Source organism: Protomyctophum bolini (assembly GCF_963924005.1).
Source record: "Protomyctophum bolini genome assembly, chromosome: 4".
NCBI classification, from domain to species: domain Eukaryota; kingdom Metazoa; phylum Chordata; class Actinopteri; order Myctophiformes; family Myctophidae; genus Protomyctophum; species Protomyctophum bolini.
In genome coordinates, this window is record NC_137865.1 from 2,197,353 (window position 1) to 2,224,073 (window position 26,721).

Here is a 26,721-nt window from a genome sequence, read left to right on the forward strand (position 1 = left end):
CCCGTTGAAGCACTGCAGTATTGCACTGTTCTGATTTGATATATGAAATAGCCTATCATACATTTTATTTTTATGTTATTATTTGCATCTGAACTTGTCAGTAGCCTAACTGTAGGCCTTTACCACAGTACTGTGGTAGTCTATCTCAGTTGAAGTTATATACCGGTATATTGAATGTGACCAGATTTGACTGAGGGACTGCCATTGTATTTTTCTTTGTTTCATGTCATATGAAAGCAGGTAATCATATAGCTTCAAATGACATAGCAGGGAATCATATAGCTTCAAAGGACATTGGTTATTCAAGTTAAATTGATGTGTTGATGTTATTATGGTATTTACCATAGGCAATATGCCAATAATGGAAAAACAGTTAAAATGACCATTGAGCACCTGCAACTGCACTGTTCAATATTTCACAAGGACTTTGTTTCAATAGGCTATGAGCCCAATACATTTTACTGTGTTCTAACTGACCCAAAATGTGATTTGTTCATTATCATCAGTTTGAAAATTAGAAATAAAATTCCTCCTTCTTATAGCTGCCTCCTTCCAATAAAAGCCCGGGATCGGTTGAGACAAATAATATCCCGGGTTCCTAAAAGAGGATTTAAGGTATGTGATGTATTTTCGTTCTTTCATTCTAACGAGAATAAAGGGTCATTCAGCAACTAACGATAAATATATAGTTTGGTAACTCATGTTCCCCCAAAAGACAGACAGACACACAGCATGCTGGTGCTCGTGCCGCTACGAAAGTATAGCCCAACAGGTTTGAACCCATAATCATGTATAGCAATTAAGATTTTTGGCATAAATGGTCATCGATCAGCAACAGACACTTCATTCAGGAGTGGTGGATTCTTGAGCCACAATGGTGCTGCAGGCTCCACCTGGGCAACGGTGGTGCTGCAGGCTCCACCTGGGCAACGGTGGTGCTGCAGGCTCCACCTGGGCAACGGTGGTGCTGCAGGCTCCACCTGGACAACGGTGGTGCTGCAGGCTCCACCTGGGCAACGGTGGTGCTGCAGGCTCCACCTGGACAACGGTGGTTGTGACAACTGTCACCCGTCTCTCCGGTGGTCACCAGACTACTCCTGGTTGTTCAGTAAACAGTAAACCCACCAGTAAAAAGTTCTTTCTACTGGTGATTTCCACAGAGCACCACAGGGAGAGGTCTACCTTATCTAGAGAGATTGCCTCCAAAAGACATTCAACGTTGTCAGAGGAACAACCAGAGGTGGACCAGAGACGTGGACAGTTTGATGCGAAGATGCAACCTGTAGTAAAGTTGTACCTTATAGGTATGTGCTGTTTTATTTACCTACTTGCATAAAGGGATATTTCACTTTCAAAATAACTGTGGGTAATGTCATCGTCTACTCAGGCTTTTGTGAACTGGACAGTTTTTAATATGCTCCATTCAGTATTTAGATATTTTATATTTGTAGGAGCCAAAATATACATTTAGTTTGTTGTTTATTCTATTTGTTTATTTTTTTCCCACGCTTGGGTTTTCAATGTGCCACAGCCCTTACCTGATTGATGAGCTCCTGCTGTGTGTCTGCTAATCATTTTGCATTTTATGTCAGCTGTGTCTGGGCAGTGGCATTCAGTGAGAGAATGGGGGTGAGCTCTAGGCTCAATATTTTCTGTTGACTGTTTAATCGTTTATCTTTTGATCGTTTATACCAACAGAGTACGTTTTCATTAATCAACATTTTCAGTACATTCTTGGACCTTGTTTATTTGTCAATAAATCACCTTAACTACAATAAGTACTGAATACGCGTTAATTTTTTTATTTGTAATATGTGCGAAAAATACAATGAAGGGGGCTGTTGTCATGCTCGCTATTCACTCACATGTTTATTATTATAGTTTTTCTAGTGGCCTTTAGAGAGGGACAGCTGAATGGGTAGAGACTAGAGAGCCCGTCTAGGAAACGGAAGGTTGTTGTTAGGTCTGCAGTGGGTCCCAGAACCCACTGGTGGGAGTCCTAATACAAATTGTATTTTTTGAGAAATTGTAATCTTAAACCCGTGTTTGACATTATTGCATTCATGCAAATCATCAACTAAACATAGTGTAATTTTAAGACCTTGAGTATTGGATCATCTTTGTTGAAACTTAAACCTGTTTGAGTGTTTGTGTCAATTATTGTTTTCAGTTTTCTTCATTTTTGTAGTGTTCTTTTGTCATAACTATAAGGCCAAACGGAATCTGCAGGGTTTGTTTCTGTTTTTCTGCTGTGATTCCGGAGGAAAATCTGCGGCATTCTGTGGGGTGTTTTTTTATTTTTTAGGTTTTAGACAGTTATCCAGGACTATAATCAATGTGTTTGGAGCAAAAATAACTCTAAACAAGCTAAATAAAGTACCACTCGCATGCACGCACACACACACACACTCACACATTTTCACTTTATCTCGCTCGCACGCACGCTCTCTCCAAACAGACACACTCTCTCTTTCGCTTCCTCTTGCACAGTCGCGGTGCTCAGCTCTTGGAGCGATCGATGACGCAGCTGGCACATTTTTATTTATTCTTTACTTCATGATGTTAACCTAAACCAGCTAGTAAATACAATAGTAGCCTAAATGCTACTTACCCAAACCACTCGCCTTCCTGTTTTTATGCTTCAAGTTCAGAGGCTCGACAACGGCGGTAATCCATGAGTGTTGGCAAACAACACCCCCCGTCCAATTAAGTCAAGTACCAGTCAGCTCCTCTGCAAATAAATCTTTCGACATCTTTTGATAAAGTTATATAATAGTATCATCCAGTCGGTCCAGACCAGCTCACAACATATTAGTCAGCAATGCGGGGAGGGGCAGGGTGCGTCCACTGCAGCTTAACCCAAATAAATCACGCTGGCCGGTAAAGTAAACTACAAGATGAACGTGTTCAAATTCCGCTGTAATTCCGCTGAGTTTTCATCGGAACACTTCGGCCGCGTATTGCGTTCAGGCCTGGTCATAACCTTCTGTTGAACACTTAATACGTATTTGTAACTATTCAAATGCCTCTATGTCCGCTCTAGTAACTATTCAAATGCAACATTGTTTTCAATACAATACAAACAAAATATGAAAGACATGTACATGATTTTTTACTTGGACAATGTTCATGTCCAAAGGACAAGAGGCTCAAAAATGAAATGTCAACCCTTTGATTTCGAAATGGATTCCTCCAACACTACCAAAGCTATGAAACAGGAAACACTACGTTGGAAAAATGCAAAGTTCAAACATGAAATGTTTTTTCTCTCTTTGTGTCTTTTTTCTAGTCGTCCCGCACCTCCCTGTGTGTAAAGAGGAGAGGAGCTCCAGTCTGGTCCAGGAGGAACCACAACCACCACAGATTAAAGAAGAACAAGAGGAGCTACTTCAAGGACCAATGGAGGCTGATGGGTCAACATTGACATTACAAGCATTGAAAAGTGAAGATGTTCATGATAATGAAAACGGAAAGACAGAGCCTGTAGCCGGCACCTCAACTCAACACATGAAAACACAAGCTGATGTAGAGGACTGTGGAAAATCACAACCAACTGGTGATGACCAGCTCCTCTCTTCACACTGTTCAGAATCTGACACTGAAGACAGTGATGAGGGGCAGGAGCCCAGTGAAGGTCAGTCAACTTTAAACACACTGAAATCACACAAGACAAATGTGGAAGAGCAAAGATTGTCTTTGAGCAGCAAGCTGTCCAAGGACCTGAAATTGTCAAAACAAACTCACTCCATGAGGAGTCACACAGGGAAGAAACGCTTTAGTTGTACAGACTGTGGCAAATGTTTTAATCGGAAGTATAATCTGACGATGCACACAAGGATTCATACAGGGGAAAAGCCCTTTACTTGTAACATGTGTGGTAAACGCTTTGCTCACCGTGTTAATCTAAAATCACACATGAGGACTCATACAGGGGAAAAGTCCTTTACTAAGTCCTTTACTTGTAACATGTGTGGTAAAGGATTTACACAAAAATATAAAAAATTACACATGAGGACTCATACAGGGGAAAAGCCCTTTACTTGTAACGTGTGTGGTAAAGGCTTTGCTCAAAGTGGTCGTCTAAAAACACACATGAGGACTCATACAGGGGAAAAGCCCTTTACTTGTAACTTGTGTGTTAAAGGCTTTGCTCATAGTGGTGGTCTAAAATCACACATGATGACTCATACAGGGGAAAAGCCCTTCACTTGTACAGTTTGTGGTAAAGGCTTTATTCAGAGTGGTGAACTAAAATCACACATGAGGACTCATACAGGGGAAAAGCCCTTCACTTGTACAGTTTGTGGTAAAGGCTTTATTCAGAGTGGTAGTCTAAAATCACACATGATGACTCATACAGGGGAAAAGCCCTTTACTTGTAACATCTGTGGTAAAGGCTTTGCACACAGTCGTGAACTAAAATCACACATGATGACTCATACAGGGGAAAAGCCCTTCACTTGTACAGTTTGTGGTAAAGGCTTTATTCAGAGTGGTAGTCTAAAATCACACATGCGGACTCATACAGGGGAAAAACCCTTTACTTGTAACGTGTGTGGTAAAGGCTTTGCTCATAGTGGTGGTCTAAAATCACACATGAAGACTCATACAGGGGGAAAGCCCATAGATGAATGAGGACTCATACAGGGGGCGGGGACCCTTAGGTCCTGTTAGTGGCAAATGATTGGGTCAAAATGCACATCTGAGGATAATGAGGAGGAATCGTACAGGGAAGAAGTGGTTAGTTGTAATAGTAATAAATTCACATTTTCCCATTTGAGTTGACACATGATATAACATACAATCGAATGATCATTCAGATCAGACTGGCAGTGTTGTTGTCTCTCTGCTTCTCTGGGATGTTGACTCATGGCACTTTACCAGACTCCATGCTGTCTGTCGTTCTGGTTCCCATACTAAAAGACAAAGCTGGGAAAGTAGGAAGTATAGATAACTACAGACTAGGGATGTCAGTAACGGATAGTTTCCCAGCCGGTTAGCCGATAGGATTAACCGGGTCATTAACGGATAGTTTTTTTTTCTTTTTAATAGGCTACCCCAAATGTAATATGCATGTATAGGCTACATAATTAAAGTTGGTAGACGAATGGTATACATTTATTTATGCTCCTTTTTAAAAGACAAACAAAAAAGCAACATTTAACAATATAAATAAATTGTTGTCAATAAACAACGCATCGCATCTGCATGATGCATGCATCTGCGTGTCTACAGTTCAGACTCAGAGGTCCGCCGGTTCTAGTCCAAAACATAAATAAATCCAGTCCAGATCAGAGCAACCTATACCTACATATAAAGCCACTCGACGCATGGGCTAAGCCTTTTTTTATTATTAAGGAAGATCAGCATGAATGTCACCGTGTTCTGTTTGTTGACTTTTCGCTGACGAGAAAACCCTCAAACATCGATAGCACATGGCTAACTTGTTAGCCGTGCCAGTGTGGGGACTGATAGGAGGAGGAGGAGGAGGAAGCGGCAGCGGCTGTAAACGTTCTCCCTCCAGTCCAAATGTGGCCAATAATGGATTTAATAATGTAGGTCTCTGCATCTCGTCTTGCTGTCAGCCTGTCACTCGCTTACATTTTGACTACCGCAAAGCTACCGTTGTAGGCTTGTAGCCAACTAGCCATTGAAGTACAACAGAGAACTGTGGGACATTGAGGGCAAAAAACAGAGCCCGAGCGCTGTTCATGCAGCCTGTAGTGTGACAAGCTGGGCGGCGCAAATAGCAATTTTAGGCATGTGTGCAACATGACAACTGTTTTAAAGTATTGTACAGTGACAACTACAGTCTCTGTAATGTTTATGTTGTACTATTACTAAAAACGATTTAAAATAAAGGGATTTAAGATCAGAACACGCATTTAGTATTATGCAAATTAACCGTTAAAGCTGATAAAAAATATCCGGATGTTTCTTAACGGTCGGCTAACCGGTTAGCCGGTTAACCCCTGACATCCCTACTACAGACCCATAGCTCTCGCCAGTATTGTGTCCAAAGTACTAGAAAAACGAATCCTTGATAGATTAAGTATATATATATTCCACCACTGACAATCAGTTTGGCTTCAAGCCCAAACATAGTACAGACTTATATATTTATGCTCTGAAAGAAGAAGTGGAGACCTATAGAAGGCAGGGCTCTACTATGCTGGTTGGTTTTATTGATGCGTCGGGAGCTTTTGACCGAATCCATCACTACAAGCTTTTTAATAAGCTCAAGCTTAGGGGTGTGCCAAACTGTTTACTACGCATTCTTGTCTACTGGTATGCTAACCAGAAAATGCAGGTAAAATGGGGGAGCACATTATCCACCCCTTTCAGGGTGGGTAATGGTGTCCGGCAGGGGGGGATTTTATCCTCTTTTATCCTCTTCAATTTATATATGGACGGCCTGTCAATGCAGCTGGGGGGGTGCAGAACAGGTTGTATGATGGGTGATAGTCTAACTAATCATTCTATGTACGCGGATGACCTTGCCATACTTTCCCCTAGTAGCAGTGGGTTCCAACAGCTACTCAATATTTGCACAAATTACGGTATAGAGCACCGAAATCCTGACGTAACTCGCTCATCCCGACGATTCCCCTGGTTCGCGGAAGTAATTTCTCTATGGAGAATAACATGGGGTGATCTTATTATCGTCTACTATAAGCGTTGTGGTCCAAAAATAAACAAGCTGTCTCAGCGTTATTGTTAGGGAGGTGTCTCTGTTTCGTTTGCAACAGTCAGTCACTCATATATGATACAGTCTGCTTCTAGCGAAAATCTAACTAATTCAGCAGCAGTAACATTAGCGTTTTCTCTCAGTCAGTTGATTCTTCATATTCATATGAGTGAAGCGGCCGGGGTGACATGTTTATTTTTCAAACACAGTTGTTATATGAGGCGATCTAAAATCGCCTCAATGGGGATTTCAATGCAACTAAACAAATACATGAACCTGGGGACTGACGCCCTCTACTGAAAGTGACGTCAGACTTCGGTGCTCTATTGACTTTGATATTCAGTATAATGCCAAGAAGAGCATGATACTCGTATGTAGAACTAAAGAAGATCTGGAACTTAAGTTTCCTGCCTTTCATCTGTCTGGTGTGTCCAAGATTACAAAATATCTTGGGCATGTCATAACAGATACCGGCTTAGAGGATGACAAGGACATGTTTAGACAGAGGAGAATGCTATATGTACAAGCCAACATGTTGGTCCGTAAATTTCACCATTGTACTACGGATGTTAAGGTAAACCTCTTTAGAGCTTATTGCACCCCTCTCTACACAGCTCCACTGTGGGTGAAGTACAAGAAGGAGAGTATACGCAAACTGCAAGTAGCCTATAATGACTGTCTTCGTATCCTGTTGAAAAAACCCAGGAGCCAGTGGGCTTTTCTGTTCATTGGGACTCACTACGTTCATGGCTCTGTTGAGGAACCTGATATTCATGAGCAGGCTCGATCGCTCACTGAATGGACTCATTGGACAGATGACAGACCCAGGCCGTAGTTCTGTAAGGTACACTTCTACCATCGGAGGACACTGGCATGAGTGCCTCGCCTAGAGTAGTAACCTGTGGGGATGGGTAAATGTACTGTATTATTTTTATTTTTTTGTTGTATTCTATTATGTGATGTACTGTCTTGCCTTGTGGGCCACGAGCCTGTAATAAAGTTTATATATTCATTCTATTCCAGGATGACAATGACAAGTGGTAGATACTAAAGTCGTGGAATCACATAATCTGACACTATCAACATGACCACCACAATTTAGTTTCTTAAGTATCTTTTGTATGTAAAACCTATATACACATGTCACAAAAAGTTGTTGTCTTCGGTAGATTATTTCTCTATTGTAACTGTTTAATTATACCGTTGAATGTTTCAGACATTAACCCATCTTGGGGCGGGAACCCCGTTTGGTGTTTTAAGCATTATATTATACTTTAGCCATAAAAGAATAGCAGATCTGCAAGCTCATAGCGCAGCACCAAGTGCCGCGCTACGAGCTTGTAGGTCTGCTATTTTGTTTTTAATCGTGAAAATGTGGCGCAAATCTTTGAATATGTATTCTTTCAGAGTGAATGTTTTTAACTCAAATCTTTGCTTCTGGGGGGGGGGGGGGGGTGTCCCTGCAACTACATATTTTCAGATGGGGGTCGGCGGCCAATTACATATAATCTTGGGGGTCCTTGACGTGAAAATGTTTGAAACATAGGGTTTTTCAGATTACTGTCAGGATTTAGAAAACATTTTGTAGAATGGTTCCCAGGTCAACGGGTTAACCAGGTCAACATGGGTTAACCTTTTGTACGTTTTTGGGAAGCTGTGGGTCATGACCGGAAGAATAAGGTCGCGAATAAAAAAAAATTGTCTTAGTTTTAGTCGACAAAAACAACACTGCCGGTACCACTACTTTATCGTAGGGGTGGCGCGATTATGAAATTATGACCGTTAGCCCACCTCTTATTATTTGCAGGGTCATATCTGCCAATACCGATTCTGGCTGATTCCGATATTTTACAGAGGAACCACAATGGAAACAAGCCTATAGGGCCCTATAGGGGCTTGGCCCAAAGCCTGATAATAAAGTATTCAATCAACTGAATGAGATGAGTGCACAAATTAAATGTAAGTTTAATTTTACTTAGATTTGACATATCTGCTTTTGTTCTAGGCTAGAAGTACTAGAAACCTTTGATAAATATTGAACTCTATGATGATTTTTTACACCCATTCATTTAATTTCTTTGCTGGTGAAAACCGATTAAATAATGAAGCAATATTACACAAGAGGGGGTGGTTTAACGTCATTAATGCCTGCGATGCTGCAGGAACGAGCCCGAGTTCCGAAAATGGAACGACATATTTCCAGATGGGGGCCCGCGGTAACCTGACGCTGCCAGATGTGGGCGGTATTGGGTAACCATATGTTCCCCAACACAGCAACCATCTGGGATCTCTCAGGGAGTTGAGCTAACACCGAACCGCTCCACACCGAAACAATCAGCGTGAGCTAAGGGGCGGGATATGTGCGAAACCGGATGTGAAGCTATATATAGACACGTCGATATGATTGGTTGTGTTTGCACGCCCACACGGTGATAGACAGACGGTCCCATCCAATCATCTACCAAGTATCTTGGAAAAAAAGGAACAGCCCCGTCATCGAATTTGCTTCCGAGATCCCGGATCCCAATGAGCTGTGAAACAAATTTGTGTAGCAAGCTTCTTGGATCTGGCAGCGTCGGGTTAGGCCCGCGGCCAAATACAGATAATTCTGGGGGTTCTTGACATGAAAAAGGTTTGAGAACCACTGACATAGAAACACATGTTTCTGAAAACTTTAACAATTTAGAAGGCATTTGTAGAATCTAGTGTCAGTCAGGTCTAAATGGGTTAAGTAAAAGTATAAATACTGCAATGTAAACGTACTCCGCTACAGGTAGAAGTCCCGTATTCAAAGTGTGCTCGAGTAAAAGTACAACCGTATTGGCATCAAAATGTACTTGAAGCACTAAAAGTAAAGGTACTCAGTCAAGTGTTCATGAAACGTTGCAGTATTATGGTGTAGAGGGTCATGCCAAATAACGCTGAAACAAGTCTTGTCCAGAAGCACTTCAAAATGAACCGCTTCAACCCTATGGATGGACAGTGGGCTTAGTTTTCTGGACCCACTGAAAAATCTACCATTTTTCCCCTTAGAGATTTACAAAAGAAATATTGATATAAATTAGTTTAAGCCTATAGAATCCAACCATCTAAGATCCTTGTGAATCACGACCATATATATAAAACCTTTGATTCTGAAAAACCTTTCCATTTTGAACAATGTGACAAGAGCTTCTCCCAGATGCTACGCTGACAAGACACCAGTGTCTACACAGCGGAGAAAGACCTTATTGCTGTAAACAGTGTTACAAGAGTTTCATTCATATTGTTTACGGACACACCTGCGTATCCACACTGGAGAAAAACCTTACCACTGCAAACATTGCGACAAGAGTTTCATTGACATATGTTGTTTACGGACACACCTGCATATCCACACTGGAGAAAAACCTTACCACTGCAAACATTGTGACAAGAGTTTCAGTCAGTCAGGTACTCTGCAGGCACACCAGCGTCGTCTCCACCAGTGTTAATTTCGTCGACTAAGACAAAAAATGTTCGTTGACTACCTTTTTTCACTGATGAAAACTAAATGGAAACTAAAGGAAAACTAAGCTATGGTGACTAAAACTAAGACTAAATATACCAATATATATCCAGTATAAGTCATTTTACAATTAGTTACATGGAGATCTGTGTATGTGCCTGTGTGTGTGTGTGTGTGTGTGTGTGTGTGTGTGTGTGTGTGTGTGTGTGTGTGTGTGTGTGTGTGTGTGTGTGTGAAGACTGGCTGGAAATTGCACAGGTGAACGTAGTTGGCCTCATTAGGCCCACTGGCAGAGCCTGACCAGAGCCTTTTTGTGGTAGTTCTGGAGTTAGCGTGGGTCCGACCGAGTCGACTGACTCGATACCGGGCACTGCACTCCCTGTGGGAGGTGTGGAACACGTGTGTCGAATTTGAAGTCGGTGGGGTGAACGGTTCTCAAGTTACGTGCATTACAACCACACACACACACACACACACACACACACACACACACACGCACACACACAGAGACGTGGCACATTTATAGTAGGATTGTGATGATAGCACAGTACCACCAACACGCTGCTTGTACTTATGTTGTTATGTATACATTAGTGACAAATAAAACTCTGATTCTTCATTCTGTAAATGTTTGACAGTCTTAACCTGCGCTCAGTAGAGTGGTGTCCATCCCTTAAGCTAAGAGGAGGATCCATGGACCGGTCACTCTTCATGGAGTTACAGCTGCATATGGCACAGGAGAAAACATATTTACTTTATTGGGACTAGAACCATTTACATGGCACTCCTTATTTAACTAAATAATGTGTTGTTTTTCATTCTGACCTCAGATCAGTAGAGTGGTGTCCATCCTTAAAGTTAATATGACGATCCATGGACCAGTCACTCTTCATGGAGTTATAGTTGGGTAGAAGAGGTTGTGGACTCTGCTCATGGACCCTGATGGACTGGTCACTCTGGTCACTCTGCTCACTCTGCTCACTCTGGTCACTCTGCTCATGGACCCTGACAGAAAGACATGATGAAGAATATTTAGTTTATTAGGACCAAGATCCAGTGTTAGACTGCCCACTGCGGTCCCATCGCTAGTCGCGTTAGAATGTATCTCTCCCGTTGTGGTCGATCGCCTCGGGGATGTTTTGGCTACATGTTGCTACTTCAGCTACTTCCCAAAATGGCGCGGAGCCACCTTGAAATAGGCCCTGAAGAAACAAATGGCTGGGCTTCCTGATTTAATGGTTACAAATACCCCCCGGGCGTTTGGGGTGTTAACTAAATAATGTGTGGTGTTTTCATTCTGACCTCGGGTCAGTAGAGTGGTGTCCTTCTTTGAAGTTAAACGGTATTCCCATGGACTGGTCACTCTTCATAGAGGTCCAGCTGGGTGTCTGCTCATGGACCCTGATGAAGAACATTTAGTTTATTAGGACCATAAACACTCATATGTTGTACCTCATGATATCTGATCAGTAGAGTTTAACTAAATAATGTGTGGGGTTTTCATTCTGACCTCGGGTCAGTAGAGTGGTGTCCATCTTTGAAGTTAAACGGTATTCCCATGGACTGGTCACTCTGGTCACTCTTGTTACTCTGCTCATGGACCCTGACAGAAAGATATGATGAAGGATATTTACTTTATTAGGACAACGGTTATAATTTATATTTTGTGCCCACATTTCTCCCCGTGTCTAGTAGATAGATAGAGTTGTTTTGTATTAAAGTGTCCTACATCATAAGATGCCCAGCCCGCACGGGCTTACAAGACACTCACAAAATTGTACATTATATAATAATACATATACACAAATAGACAGTTAACTCATGGATACATCGTTCTCCAACGTAACTGCCATGCTTTCTCTATAAGATTTCCAAAAACAAAAACTTCATTACTGAACAACCAATTTAACATAAAACACTCAGACATCCAAAACAGATCTGGGTTCTTATCCTGATTTTTTTTCAAATAAAACGTTTCTTAAATCATGGTATATAGTGGACAATAGAAAACAAAATGAAACTCATCCTCTACAACTCCCAGGTCACACAAAACTACAACTCCCAGGTCACAAAGAGCACACAGTCACTGCTCCTCAGGATCTGCCAACCTCAACTGCCAGAGGTAAAGCACCAGATCTTAACTGGGTCCTCTTTTTAAATTAAATGCAACATAAGGTCTAGTAAATGTACTCAGGTACTGTCCACTATATATATATATATATATATATATATATATATATATATATATATATATATAGATCTAGTAAAAGTACTCATGGCTGCTTTTAGAGGCCACGCCCCCTTCCTCTCTCTCCACAGACTCACTCATGGTGGAGCAGAGACCTTCACACACACACACACACACACACACACACACGCACAACATGTCCCAACATGTCACGGGATTCTCATTGGCCGACAAGATGGCTTCCCCCCCCCCCCTCCCTAGTAGAAAACAGTGGATTGGCTCGTATAAAGTACATGAAATATTAACAACCACCTCACTAGTTCTGTGGAAAATAACTTAATACAATATAACATTAAAACATTGTCCGATGTGGTACAAATATCAATACAATACATACCTGTCTGCGTGTGCGTGTGTCTGTATCTCTGTCTGCGTGTGTGTGTGTGTGTGTGTGTGTGTCTGTCTGTCTGCGTGTCTGTCAACTCTACAGACGAATAGCACAACAGTATAAGACTAGAACTGCACTCTGCCGAGTGCATACTTGCTTGTTGCACACTAGTTGGCCTACTAGTGCGCAAGCAGAGCGCGCACAAATACTTTCGACCGCTACAAACCGCTACAAACTGTCAAATCTCAGTTTCTGCCTCTATGTATATGTCATTTGTAAGTTGATTAGCGGTATACTGTGGTTACTTTGCGCCCTATGCACCGTCCCAGCCTTTTCGATGCGTATGCACCGTCCCAGCAATGACTAATGACTAGACATACGTATACATATACATTATACTATATAGAGTATGTAGTTGTAATTTGATTAGCAGTATACTGTGGTTACTTGGTGCCAAAAAGTGACAGCCAGTTTCTTTCAACCGTTTTTATGTGTATGCAAGTCTGTGCCTGGTTTGCTGGGACCAGATACCACATTACGTCATCGTTGAGAGCTGGGACCAGAGTACATGGTGTGTATATGTATGACTAGCACTCAGTGATGACGTAAGACAAAATGGTCATCTGTGTAATCTGGTCCCAGCAGACCAGGCACAGATTTACAAATTACAAATCACATTACAACTACATACAGAGTATGTAGTTGTAATTTGATTAGCAGTATACTGTGGTTACTTGGTTCCAAAAAGTGACGGCCAGTTTTTTTCAACCGTTTTTATGTGTATGCAAGTCTGTGCCTGGTTTGCTGGGACCAGATACCACATTACGTCATCGCTGAGAGCTGGGACCAGAGTACATGGTGTGTATATGTATGACTAGCTCTCAGTGATGACGTAATGTGGTATCTGGTCCCAGCAAAACAGGCACAGATTTGCATACACATAAAAACGGTTGAAAAAGACGGCTGTCACTTTGAAGAGACCAAGCAAAAGTATTACTTGCGCGCTCTGCTTGTGCAAGTAATAAAGGGTTATGGGTGCAGAAACCGACCTTTGACTTCCTCCTTCAGGCTGGTTTAGATTATTAAATTACTTTTTATCACCTGCAGTTTAAAGCTTATGAACTATGTCACTATGCCAGGGGTTCTCACCCTGTGGGTCGCGACCCCTCGGGGGGTCCCCAAATGATTATTTATTTTAAAGGAAAAAAGGGAAAAACTGTTTTTTTCTTTTTCTTTACTGAATAGTTGCCAAATTGAAATTTAGAGTTTACACATCTCTTAACCCATTTTGGTCGATAAAAAAAAGGCTTCTAAATCCTATACATTTCTTCTGAAAAACCTATGTTTCTACAGTATGCCAGTGGTGCTCAACCTTTTTCAGGTCAAGGACCCCCAGAATTATCTCTATTGGGCCATCTCAAAATATTTAGTTCCAGGGACCCCCCCCCCCCCCCCCCCCCCCGAAGCAACTATTTTAGTTTAAAATGTTTGCTCTGAAATATATTATTCAATGATTTGTGCCACATTTTAACAATTCAATTAAATTCAAAAAATAGCAGACCTACAAGCTCTTTATGATGTAATCCCACAGTAGCACTGTCACGGTCTGTCTGTCTGTCTGTCTGTCCCCACATTCCATTCCTTCTCTCAGTCCTGGTCTCACACCTGGTCTTAGTCAAGGACTGTCTAAAGAGGACAAGAAGCGAAGACCGTAAGGGCGCCGCCATGTTGATCACATGGTGCTCCATGGAAGGAAAGAAACATGCGCAATGGGCTTTATGCAGCCTTGGTCTGCAACTGCACATGTTCCTTTCCTTCCATGGAGCACCATGTGATCAACATGGCGGCGCCCTTGCGGTCTTCGCTTCTTGTCCTCTTTAGACAGTCCTTGGTCTTAGTCCTGGTCTCACACCTGATCTTAGTCTTGGTCTCACACCTGCTCAGTTCTATGATATTTCTCTGATATTTTTTCTAAGTGTCGGAGTTTGGAAGCACTCGTTTTTATCAACGGGTTGTGCTGCTGCCGCCCCCATGATGTGAACATTTGAACCAGGCGGTACGCAGGGCTGTTCAGTCACTTTGACGAGCGCTTCCAAACTCCAACAAAATAGAAAAAGAATCACCTGCACAGAATGTCTTGACAGGAAGTAGCTCATAACATGTCTACATGGATTTGTATTAAACAAAAGCTTTACAGATTGAAAGAGGATAATTCAAGCTTTGCCCTACAGCTGCAATGTTGGTGAGTCGTTTTAATACAAGCAGATCGCAAATTGGATGAATGGGGAGTCAATGGAGGGTGTGTGCAACTCTAGATTCATCCCATTATATAAGCAGCTGGTACAAATCTAGAGTTGCAAATTGCGGCTATAATGTACCCAGCTTTCATGCTGTAGGCTACTGAGGGATTGTATGTTTAGATTAATGTGTAGACACTGAAGGAGTCAAAGAATGTATTAATCATGGCCTTAACAGGTATCACACAGAGTGATACAATCTTTTCCTCGTGCTTCTGGAAACACTGGAGGAAATGTTTAATAAATAATAATGTTTTTGAATTGATATAGATCTTTATCGAGTGAAAATAGTCTGTTACGTAGGCTACATCTATCTCTGTGTTCTTTGTATTGTCTGTCTTGTTTCTGTGTTTTGTTTGTGGACCCACTGTGTCTGAAATAAAGTTCATCATCATCATGAATTAGAACGTCTTGACTTGTTTTGACGCCATAGAAAGAAACCCATTCTAGTCATTCACCACAGGTTACCATGTTACTTGTCTTTGACTTTACTGACATCTACAGGTGGTATTCTAGTATTACACAATACCAAGTGATACCAGACAGAGCGACGTGTTGTGAGCTTGTAGATCTTCTGCATAGGTTTAGGATAGAGGTGAAAAGAGCAGACCAAGTACAGAGCCTTGTAAGGTCAAGTTTACTAAGTATACGGAGAGTTTTCAACTCTGGGTTTGTTCATTAACTAATTGGACCAAACAAAAGGCCAATGGAAATGCGACCCAGACTATTAGGCTAGTAGGCCTATTACTTAATTTGTAAGCATCTATGTCTATGGATACAATCTAACCAAATCATTTACATTTATATGAATATTATATTCCAAAGATGAGAAGGAATGAGAATGTCCCACCACACCACTTGATGGTAACTGTTATCTTTATTTGCACGGTGTAAAAACAAACAAAACTAAAATGTATTTCTGTTAAAAAAACCCCAATAATAATAAAACTTTATTTGTACAGCACCTTTCATGACATGAAATGCAGCTCAAAGTGCTTTACAGAACAATGGAGAAAAAAGAAACGAAAAGCAAGGCATAAACATTAAAAACAAGCATAGCAGTAATGCAATACAATGAGGACATGAATAACACAAAATTAAAAGATCAATTAAAAGCAATGTTGTAGAAGTGGGTCTTGAGCTGTGCTTTAAAAATGTCTACAGAGGCTGCCTGTCGAAGGTACAGTACTGTACATACAGTATTTATTCTTTTCTTTCTTTCTTTTGTGATTATTTGAATTTTGTCATGTCATGATTATTGAATTGAATACACGGTACCTGAATGGAAACAAGACCGCAAGGACCTTTTTTCGTCAAAAAGTGTTTGATCACTGTGCTGTTTTGATTGATTGAAATATTTATTAACAGTTTGCAGAATTACAGTACATTTCAAGCACAAACTCAATACAAAGACTTTTGACTGTGAGTGGACGACCCAATTAAGCATTACACTTGTTTACAAGAGGGTCCACCATGTTCAATTCATCAAAACATTTAGAGACGTACAAATAGACACTTCTATATAGTTAAAGAACAGAACAGAATTCATCATAAAGGAAGCAAAAAGGGAAAAGAAACATATACAGTGAGGGAAAAAGTCACTGCTATAACTACAGTATCACACACACACACACACATATATATATATATATATATATATATATATGAAGAAGACTACTATTAACAAACAATGCAATAAGGAGCCGCAATAAAACATTTTAAATAATTAAATTTGAAGTGAGGACATTACCTGTCTAAGCAAACATTTACATCTGCAAATGTGCGATCTGCAGCTGCAATTATACTACACAACATGTTTTATGCAGGCCTACTTTCAGCAGTCAAACTCAGACAATCAACTTAGTTTAGTCTTTTTATTGAAGAGAATTCACAGAATAATGAAAATATACAGAAAAGGCCAATAAAACAATAATGAAAATCGATGCTTCACAGCTAGGGCTGCACGATTATGACACCATGACCCATAATGCTTCACAGGGCTGCACGATTATGACATCATGACCCATAATGCTTCACAGGGCTGCACGATTATGACATCATGACCCATAATGCTTCACAGCTATAGGGCTGCACGATTATGACATCATGACCCATAATGCTTCACAGCTAGGGGCTGCACGATTATGACATCATGACCCATAATGCTTCACAGCTAGGGCTGCACGATTATGACATCATGACCCATAATGCTTCACAGGGCTGCACGATTATGACATCATGACCCATAATGCTTCACAGCTAGGGGCTGCACGATTATGACATCATGACCATAATGCTTCACAGCTAGGGGCTGCACGATTATGACATCATGACCATAATGCTTCACAGCTAGGGCTGCACGATTATGACATCATGACCCATAATGCTTCACAGGGCTGCACGATTATGACATCATGACCCATAATGCTTCACAGCTAGGGCTGCACGATTATGACATCATGACCCATAATGCGATCTCCGATCATCCACAGGGTCATATCTGCCGATACCCATTCAGACCCATTCCGATATTATCCCATTCTGACCTGAGATCAGATTCTAAAAAAATGTCTGTTTGAAAATGACAGTTTTCTGAAAAAGCTATGTTTCTATGTCAGTCGTTCTTCGATTCTTTTCAAAAAATTGGCGCGCTACGAGCTTGTAGATCTGCTATTTTTAAATAGCTAAAGCATAACGTAATGCTAACAGACAAAACGGGTTCCCGCCTAAAAGTGGTTATACAGGGACCACAATGGAAACAAGCCTATAGGGCCTATAGGGGGCTTATTGGCCCAAAGCCTGTTAATAAAGTAATCAATCAATCAATCAATCAATCAATCAATAAAAAGCCTGTACTCTGTTTCCACACCTGAATGAGACGAGTACACACATTAAATGTAGAGTTATTTTTCATTCGGTGAAAACCGGTTCAATAATCAGTATTAGGGCCGATTCATACTCCTATTTTACCTGTTTCGGCGCTGTAGTGCCAAAATGATTTCGCCTGTCAGAAATTTTCAGTAGCACTGAAGAGACGACTTTAGGACTTTAATCGTGCATCCCTGCTCAAAACTGGACCTAGGAGCCCCTCAAAGAAAGACAAAAATCACACCTGTGTGAAGTGAGCGGCGCTCTAATCATCATACATCATCATCATCAAGAATGGTGGTCCCTTATTGGCCGAGGTTTTCCACCGACATGCATGATGCTGATTGGCTCAGAGATACATAATGATGACGTAAGTTCTCCGTTCATTGATTGGCTCAGACACATGATGACGTAAGTTCTCCGTTCATTGATTGGCTCAGAGACACATAATGATGTGTAAATGAGTCTGTTTGATGAGGGCTAGGTGCACAGAAAAATGACATACCAAAAATTCTCCATTATTGCCAAAGATTTATTTCGTAAATCAATTCCAAAAATAATGCTCCAAAAAATGCCTCAGGAAAAAAATATTTCTTGCACAAAAACAAAAATATAACTCCAAAAATGAAAACAACAAACTTACATGATATATGCTTAAATTCAAGCACCCAGTCTGGACGTTACCAGTCCTAACACTGTCTTAGGGCAGAACTTCCCGCCTTATGCCCACTCTTTCCATGTCTCACCATGGATTGACTACATGAAGTCCAACTCAGGCCTCTCCCTAGTGGCCCATACCAACTGTCTAAAGACAGGTTTCCCCAAAGCATTCACTTACCCAACTAGTGAACATGTAACCTAGAAACATTTCCAGACATTTCCAGTATAATTGTCAATCCTAAAATGATTAACAAACCAGGTTTTAAATAACCCGTCCCGTTGCAATCATTTTAAATAATATGTATTGCCAGACCCAGACACCCCTGCAACATGGTGCAACCCAATTGAACCCTCCACCTATAAAAGGAGCAGTGGATGCAGTTGGACTCTTTTGTGAAACTTTGACCAGGAAATGAGGATGGTGTGAGTAGTGGGTGTTTGACAACATAGTAATGGTAACTTAAAACTGTTTGACTTTGAAAGAAATAAAAGTATGTTGTCTGTCCAAATGATTAAATTAAATGAACGAAATATGTATATAAAACTGTAGAACAAGCCAAGATCAACTGATTGCTAACTTTAGCCGGCATGGTTAGCAATCAGTGTTTGATAATGACCATTGACTGAGATGTGGGAATACTGAGTAGGCTATGAAATGAGGTTATGATGAACAGAAAATGAAATACAAAATTATGTGTGGCTCAAGAAGAAATGTCCTTATCACATGATGACGTCATTGTTAATTGGCATCAGACATTAACCACCTCCGGATACACTTTGGCCATTTGAAAAATAGCAGATCTACAAGCTCATAATGTTTTGCGAAAAAAGAAAAAAAAAACGTATACATTTGAAAACGTGTGAAATGGGACAGTCTGCATAATGAGTACTTTTGACGTTTACTCAGTAGCAGAGTAGCTCTACATGTTGACGTTTACTCAGTAGCAGAGTAGTTATACATGTTGACGTTTACTCAGTAGCAGAGTAGTTCAGGTTTAGGTTTATTTATTTAGCATAAAGTACAAAAAATAGACAATAACATATCAAAGAAACTAAAATACAATGCAAGGAAAGGAAGAAGCCAGAAGGCTTATATGGAATCCTTTCCTGAAGGAAGAGGTCATTGGTTTAAAAGATTAAAAGTTCATAAAGAACAGTAAATAAGTCTACAAGTTGTCAAAGGGGGGCAGCTGTGCAGTAAAGAAATAAAAACACAGACTGCACAAAAAACTACATTTTTAGTAGTAGTTCTACATTGCAGCAATGGTACTTTTCCCCCCCACCACGTGACATCACAGGGGGAGGAGTCATAAGGAATCGACACGCACAACAAAGACGTGCGTTGGAGCGTCGAGCACCGCTCAGAAAACCTCTTGTGATCACAGGATGATCAGAGGAGCAGAGTTTATACCGCCATTATTAAAACAGGGACAGAAGTATGGATATAGTCTCTCAGTGAAGGAGCAGCCAGTGAAGGAGTAGAGGAGAACTCTGGCCTCCACGTCATAAAAGGAGACCAGACCCTCCTCATAATCCACAAACACTCCCACTGTCTGGAGCTTCTCTCTAACAGGGAGGAGGACAGCAGGGCCAGCACAAGCCTCGTACTCATTTCCATTCCTCAACACTATAGTCCAGTAACCATTGTTGGGGGTCAGTGGGATGTTTCCCTTCCTGTTGATGGACTCTCTGGCCACTCCTAGATCCCACTCAGTCTTACTTTTAACCTGAACCTCAAAGTAAAACCTTCCTGAGGAGAATCCTTGTTTTCCTAAGACACAGACACATGTATCAAATCTCTCTTTGTTGTTTGGGAGATTCTTCATTATGTTTCCAGTATACACTTGTTTTCCATCGTCAGACAGGATGAGTTTAGGATGTGCTGTATCAGGATCCAGAGTCACATCCACTGCAGATCTTCTCCTCACTTCTGCCTCCTCCAGTTCTTTAATACGAGCCTTTAATTCAAATCAATGATATTATACATTCATTTATGATAATATTCATATACTCGTACTTATTACTCTTACTCAGTGATTCTCAACGTTGTGCATTTAGAGGACCCCCAGTTGGTATAAATTACACCATGGACCCCAAGTTGGTATAAATTAGACCATGGACCCCCAGTTGGTATAAATTAGACCATGGACCCCCAGCTGGTATAAATTACACCATGGACCCCCAGTTGGTATAAATTAGACCATGGACCCCCAGTTGGTATAAATTACACCATGGACCCCCAGCTGGTATAAATTACACCATGGACGTGGATAAACATTAAAATCATAATTTACTGTTATTTTCTAATGTAAAATCCAGGGTTCCACCGCTCGTAACACGCTAAACCCGCTATTTGTTTAATCTGTTTAATAATCTGTTTTAAAATAATTAAAAATAAAGAGCGGATTTGTCCCGGACCTGGTGACGAAACCGGAAATCAAGTCATCCTCTGGGCTGCTGCTAGGGCTTCTGGGAAATTGAGCCCAAAGCAAGTGGACGGGCCGTTTGTTTAGACTACAACATGCTGTTCACTGTGGTTTCCTTTCGCATTCTCACGTCTTCTGATCATAACAAACCAACAGACCATTTTTATCTTCTGATCATAACAAACCAACAGACCATTTTTATCTTCTGATCATAACAAACCAACAGACCATTTTTATCTTCTGATCATAACAAACCAACAGACCATTTTTATCTTCTGATCATAACAAACCAACAGACCATTTTTATCTTCTGATCATAACAAACCAACAGACCATTTTTCGCCAGGTTTCCGTGGTTGAAAACTGCAAATACTTCAGCGTTATGCTCTAAAGGTAATAAAACAATCTCGGCAGCGTATAATATTTGATTAAATAGCGGGGAACGCGGGTTACGCAGTAGAAATGTTTAATTGTAATTATTACATAGGTGATATACTGTACATGTAGTTCAAAACATTAGTAGATGTTGCTATTTTGCCACTTAAACGATACACATATTATTGAACATGTATTACTTTTTTGACGTTCCTTTAGGCCATAGCATTTTCTTTTACGTGGACTGACTATTGGGCTGCAAGTCCTTAAATGGTAAATGGTGCATTTATATAGTGCCTTTATCCAAGGCGCTTTACAGAGATTGTGCTTTACATTCACCCATTCACACACCGATGGCGGTGGAAACCATGCAAGGCACCAACCTGCACATCAGGAGCAATTAGGGGTTCAGAGTCTTGCTCAAGGACACTTTGACACTAATACTGGGGGAGCCCGGGTTCGAACTGGCAACCTTGCGGTTACCATCTGGCCACTCTACCGCTGATCCACCACCGCCACCGACCCTGACAGTCCTTAGCTGTCCAGAGACTGTCTTTGGATCAGACTGTCTGGTAATAGTGACATATTCATGTACAATTAAATCACCTGCTGCTCTGTGATCTTGTGGTCAGATTGCTGCTTGTCTCTCTGCAGGTCCATGATGGATTCCTGGGAGCGTTTCAGGTCCTCCTCCAGCTTCCTGTTGTCTCTCTCAGCTCTCTCCAGGTCCAGATGGAGGTCATCTCTCTGCTTCTCCACGTTGCTACGAGCAGCATGCTCAGCGTTCAGCTCCTCCTGTACTTCTTTAATACGAGCCTGGAATTCAAATCAATCAATGATATTAGGTTAACTCTTACTTTTGTGACGGTTCCCTATACTGTGTATATTTCCGTTTGGTTCCTAGGACTTGGGGAGCGGTGTGAGATCTTGGTTTTGCAGCTCTCCTACACAAACTTCTTCCAACATTTTACTAATACATCCAAGTTGCACACACACCATACTCATGAATACACACACTACACTACTCACCTTGCTGATTTCCACAAATCTGTGTATTCCTAGGTTGTTTATTTCATTCAGATTAGTTTTAATAATTACAATTTAACTTTCTACACCCTCTTTTTTTGCTATGGTCCTTAATTGTCCCCCCCCTTAGGCCAGAGTCATAACACTTTGTATTAATTATTTTAAGGAGAAAAAAAATACCTGCTTCTCTTTGATTGTCTTCTGTAGATGAACAGAAGATTGTGCATCTCCAATCTTATCCAGAAGAAAGGTTATTTCATCCGTATTCCTGTGGACCACAATACATCATAACGTTATTCTACAGCAGAACATGTATCGTTTTTTTTTGTTTTTTTTTTTAAACCTGTACGGCGCCTTATAAATAAAATGTATTATTATTATTATTATTATTATTATTAACACTAGCCTGGCTCCAGCCCTGAATCGCTAGCCACGGCCATTCAAAAATAAACAGATGTTCTGGTGATTCAGGTCTGGTGACTCTGTCTATTGGTAAACAGTAGAGTGACGAAGATGCTCGGCGTCAATTTCTTTGCTACAATTTTGATTGGTCGGTGTGAACCAATCGCTGAAGACTGCTGCTTTGGCAACGGCATAACAAAATTCAGACGGAGTGTCAGGCTAGTAGAATGCAGTATGTTAGAGTCATTCTACAGTATGTTCGAGTCATTCTACAGTATGTTGTCATTCTACAGTATGTTAGAGTCATTCTACAGTATGTTAGAGTCATTATACAGTATGTTAGAGTCATTCTACAGTATGTTGTCATTCTACAGTATGTTAGAGTCATTCTACAGTATGTTAGAGTCGTTCTACAGTATGTTGTCATTCTACAGTATGTTGTCATTCTACAGTATGTTAGAGTCATTCTACAGTATGTTAGAGTCATTCTACAGTATGTTAGAGTCATTCTACGGGTAGGTTTTTCTACGTGTCATTTCATGCTGTGGTCCACATTACTCCTTCTTCTCATTCTGCAGGTCCATGATGGATTTCTGGGAGCGTTGCAGGTCCTCCACCAGGTCCATGATGGATTCCTGGGAGCGTTTCAGCTCCTCCTGCAGGTCCAGACGGAGCTTCCTCTCTTTCTCCAGAGAACCCTCCAAATGAACAACAATACATTTTTGTACATCGTTATTCATTACAGCCATAAACACCGGCGATGAAAACATCAGGGTATTTTTCAACGCATCATTTTCATTGAATTGGTATCGAGAAAAGATGTTGTAAAGTGACTCACCGGTTCCGTTTGTTGCTCCTGATCACACTGACCATCGAGACCGTTCTTCTGGTGGTCTCTGTGGAGGAGTCACGCACGCACGCACGCACATCATTATATGATAGAAACTCAATATGAACAGAAACGTATAAGCCATGTATGTGATTTCCTATATACTGATTGCGTCCAAAGGTCACAGAAAACCTAGAATGCCCGGGGGGGGGGGGGATTTGTAACCATTCAATCAGGACGCCCGGCGATTTGTTTCTTCAAGGCCCGTTGAAGAGCCCTCCATCGTCGTTTCCAGTCATCTCGGTTCTCCATACATCCGGCCAGTTCGTTGGTACTTTGCACTCCTGCATCGCTCTTGAGTACATCCACATATGTTAGCGCGGGGCGTCCTCGTGATCGATGCCCGTGTGTTGGTTCCCAGAGCACCAGTTTGCTGGCTGGCAGTTCTTGATGCCTTTGGCAGTGTCCTGCTAGTCTCATTCTCCTGGCTGCTATTTTCTGGCTCACCCTTGGTAATCCCTCATACAGTGTCATGTTAGTGACATGTACAGTCTTGCTGATGTTAAGTACTGCACGCAGCATTCTGGTGTAGCACCCGTCAAGGGACTTCTGCAGGGTTGGCTTCAGGGTCCAGCATTCACTGCCGTATAGGAGAACAGACTCCACTGTTGCGTAGAAGAAGCTGAGTTTTACCCCGAGGCGATCGACAACAACGGGACGGACCGTCGAAAACATCATCCGCTAAAATGGAGGGGGACCACTTTGGATGATCAGTGACAGAGCATGTGACATCATCAGGGATCAGTGAGAGAGCATGTGACATCATCAGGGACAGAGATCCCTGATGTCATCAATATTAAGCCCATATATGGAGATCCCTGATGTCATCAATATTGGCCAGAAACTCTACATCTGACTTCAAACATCAAGCCCTTAGATCTCCTTATATGGAGCTGACCTTTTCTGATATTCCATATGTTGATCTTTCCCCATCCATCCTTCCTCTTCGATGTCTCCCTGTTGACTGATACCTGTCCATTTAAACTCTAGACGGGCCTGTTGACTGATACCTGTCCATTTAAACTCTAGACGGGCCTGTTGACCGATACCTGTCCATTTAAACTCTAGACGGGCCTGTTGACCGATACCTGTCTGATAACTGGCAGAGCCTGACCAGAGCCTTTTTGTGGTAGTTCTGGAGTTAGCGTGGGTCCGACCGAGTCGACCGACTCGATACCGGGCACTGCACTCCCTGTGGGGGGTGTGGAACACGTGTGTCGAATTTGAAGTCGGTGGGGTGAACGGTTCTCAAGTTACGTGCATTACAACCACACACACACACGCACACGCACACGCGCACACACACACACACACACACACACACACACACACACACACACACACACACAAGCACACACACACACGCACACGCACACGCACACACACACAGAGACGTGGCACATTTATAGTAGGATTGTGATGATAGCACAGTCCCACCAACACGCTGCTTGTACTTATGTATACGTATGTATACTTATGTACAAATAAAACTCTGATTCTTCATTCTTTAATGTTTGACAGTCTAACCTGCGCTCAGTAGAGTGGTGTCCATCCCTTAAGCTAAGAGGAGGATCCATGGACCGGTCACTCTTCATGGAGTTACAGCTGCATATGGTACAGGAGAAAACATATTTACGTTATTAGGACTAAAACCATTTACATGGCACTCCTTATTTAACTAAATAATGTGTTGTTTTTCATTCTGACCTCAGATCAGTAGAGTGGTGTCCATCCCTTAAACTAAGAGGAGGATCCATGGACCGGTCACTCTTCATGGATTTACAGCTGCATATGGTACAGCAGAAAACATATTTACGTTATTAGGACTAAAACCATTTACATGGCACTCCTTATTTAACTAAATAATGTGTTGTTCTGACCTCAGATCAGTAGAGTGGTGTCCATCTTTGAAGTTCAAAGGATGTCCAATGGACGAGTCACTCTGGTCACCCTGGTCACTCTGCTCGTGGACCCTGACAGAAAGATATGATGAAGGATATTTACTTTATTAGGACAACGGTTATAATTTATATGTTGTGCCTCACATTTTCCCCCGTGTCTAGTAAAGTAAATTACCTCTCATGTTGGTCAGAGTCAGAATGGCTGCTTTTAGAGGCCACGCCCCCTTCCTCTCTCTCCACAGACTCACTCATGGTGGAGCAGAGACCTTTACACACACACACACACCCCCCCCCAGAAACAACTGTCAAAATGTTTGCTCTGAAATATATATTCAATGATTTGTGCCACATTTTAACGATTTTTCAAAAATAGCAGACCTACAAGCTCTATGATGTAATCCCACAGTACCACTGTCACGGTCTGTCTGTCTGTCTGTCGTGTCCACACTTCAGCCACTCCCACATCCCATTCCTTCTCTCAGTCCCGGTCTCACACCTGCTCACACTCCCTCATCAGCCCAACAGTGCCACGCCCCTTTCACACCCGACAACATTTCCCCAATCAACCCATTACCCACCTGGACTCATTTCACACACACTCGCTGTCAGGTTATACCTTGTCACTGTGTTTGGTCTCGCTTGTTCTTGGACTCTGCGGTTTGGGACATCCTGCTTTACTGCCCGCATTTCTACACAGTAAGCCTCGTATTTGTTTGGACTGCTGCTGTTCTCCTGCCTGGTTGTTACTGTATGATTTGGACTGCTGCTGTTCTCCTGCCTGGTTGTTACTGTATGATTTGGACTGCTGCTGTTCCCCTGCCTGGTTGTTACTGTATGATTTGGACTGCTGCTGTTCTCCTGCCTGGTTGTTACTGTATGATTTGGACTGCTGCTGTTCTCCTGCCTGGTTGTTACTGTATGATTTGGACTGCTGCTGTTCTCCTGCCTGGTTGTTACTGTATGATTTGGACTGCTGCTGTTCTCCTGCCTGGTTGTTACTGTATGATTTGGACTGCTGCTGTTCTCCTGCCTGGTTGTTACTGTATGATTTGGACTGCTGCTGTTCTCCTGCCTGGTTGTTACTGTATGATTTGGACTGCTGCTGTTCTCCTGCCTGGTTGTTACT

The 26,721-nt window shown here is 41.7% G+C and overlaps 2 protein-coding genes across 3 annotated transcripts in view; one reads left to right on the forward strand and one right to left on the reverse strand.

Moving 5' to 3' along the window:
• LOC308313869 (extracellular calcium-sensing receptor-like) overlaps positions 1-26,721 on the forward strand; it is a gene marked incomplete at its 3' end in the record, with an annotated part of 196,766 nt that overhangs the window by 129,258 nt on the left and 40,787 nt on the right. The gene's annotated exons all lie outside the window — the stretch shown is intronic.
• LOC308314174 (uncharacterized protein) lies at positions 19,876-25,866 on the reverse strand. 2 transcript variants are annotated; one of them, XM_080761629.1, is made up of 9 exons: positions 25,771-25,866; positions 25,575-25,667; positions 25,402-25,479; positions 25,222-25,299; positions 23,644-23,701; positions 23,364-23,503; positions 22,584-22,671; positions 21,984-22,193; positions 19,876-20,534 (listed from the first exon to the last, which is right to left on the reverse strand). In XM_080761629.1, the coding sequence occupies exons 1-9, from the start codon at positions 25,845-25,847 to the stop codon at positions 19,956-19,958; spliced, it is 1,401 nt and encodes a 466-aa protein (XP_080617755.1). In that variant the 5' UTR covers positions 25,848-25,866; the 3' UTR covers positions 19,876-19,955. The 2 variants fall into 2 exon arrangements, with proteins under 2 accessions (XP_080617755.1, XP_080617756.1); XM_080761630.1 differs by lacking the exon at positions 25,402-25,479.

Bases quoted from the DNA above. Each gene is read 5' to 3' on its own strand.
- LOC308314174 (XM_080761629.1), bottom strand. From the start codon at position 25,847: ATGAGTGAGTCTGTGGAGAGAGAGGAAGGGGGCGTGGCCTCTAAAAGC. The intron at 25,300-25,401 runs GTCAGAATGAAA...TACCATATGCAG, and splicing joins CACCACTCTACTGATCTGAG to CTGTAACTCCATGAAGAGTG. The intron at 22,672-23,363 runs GTAATGTGGACC...TGTGGTCCACAG, and splicing joins CTGCAGAATGAGAAGAAGGA to GAATACGGATGAAATAACCT.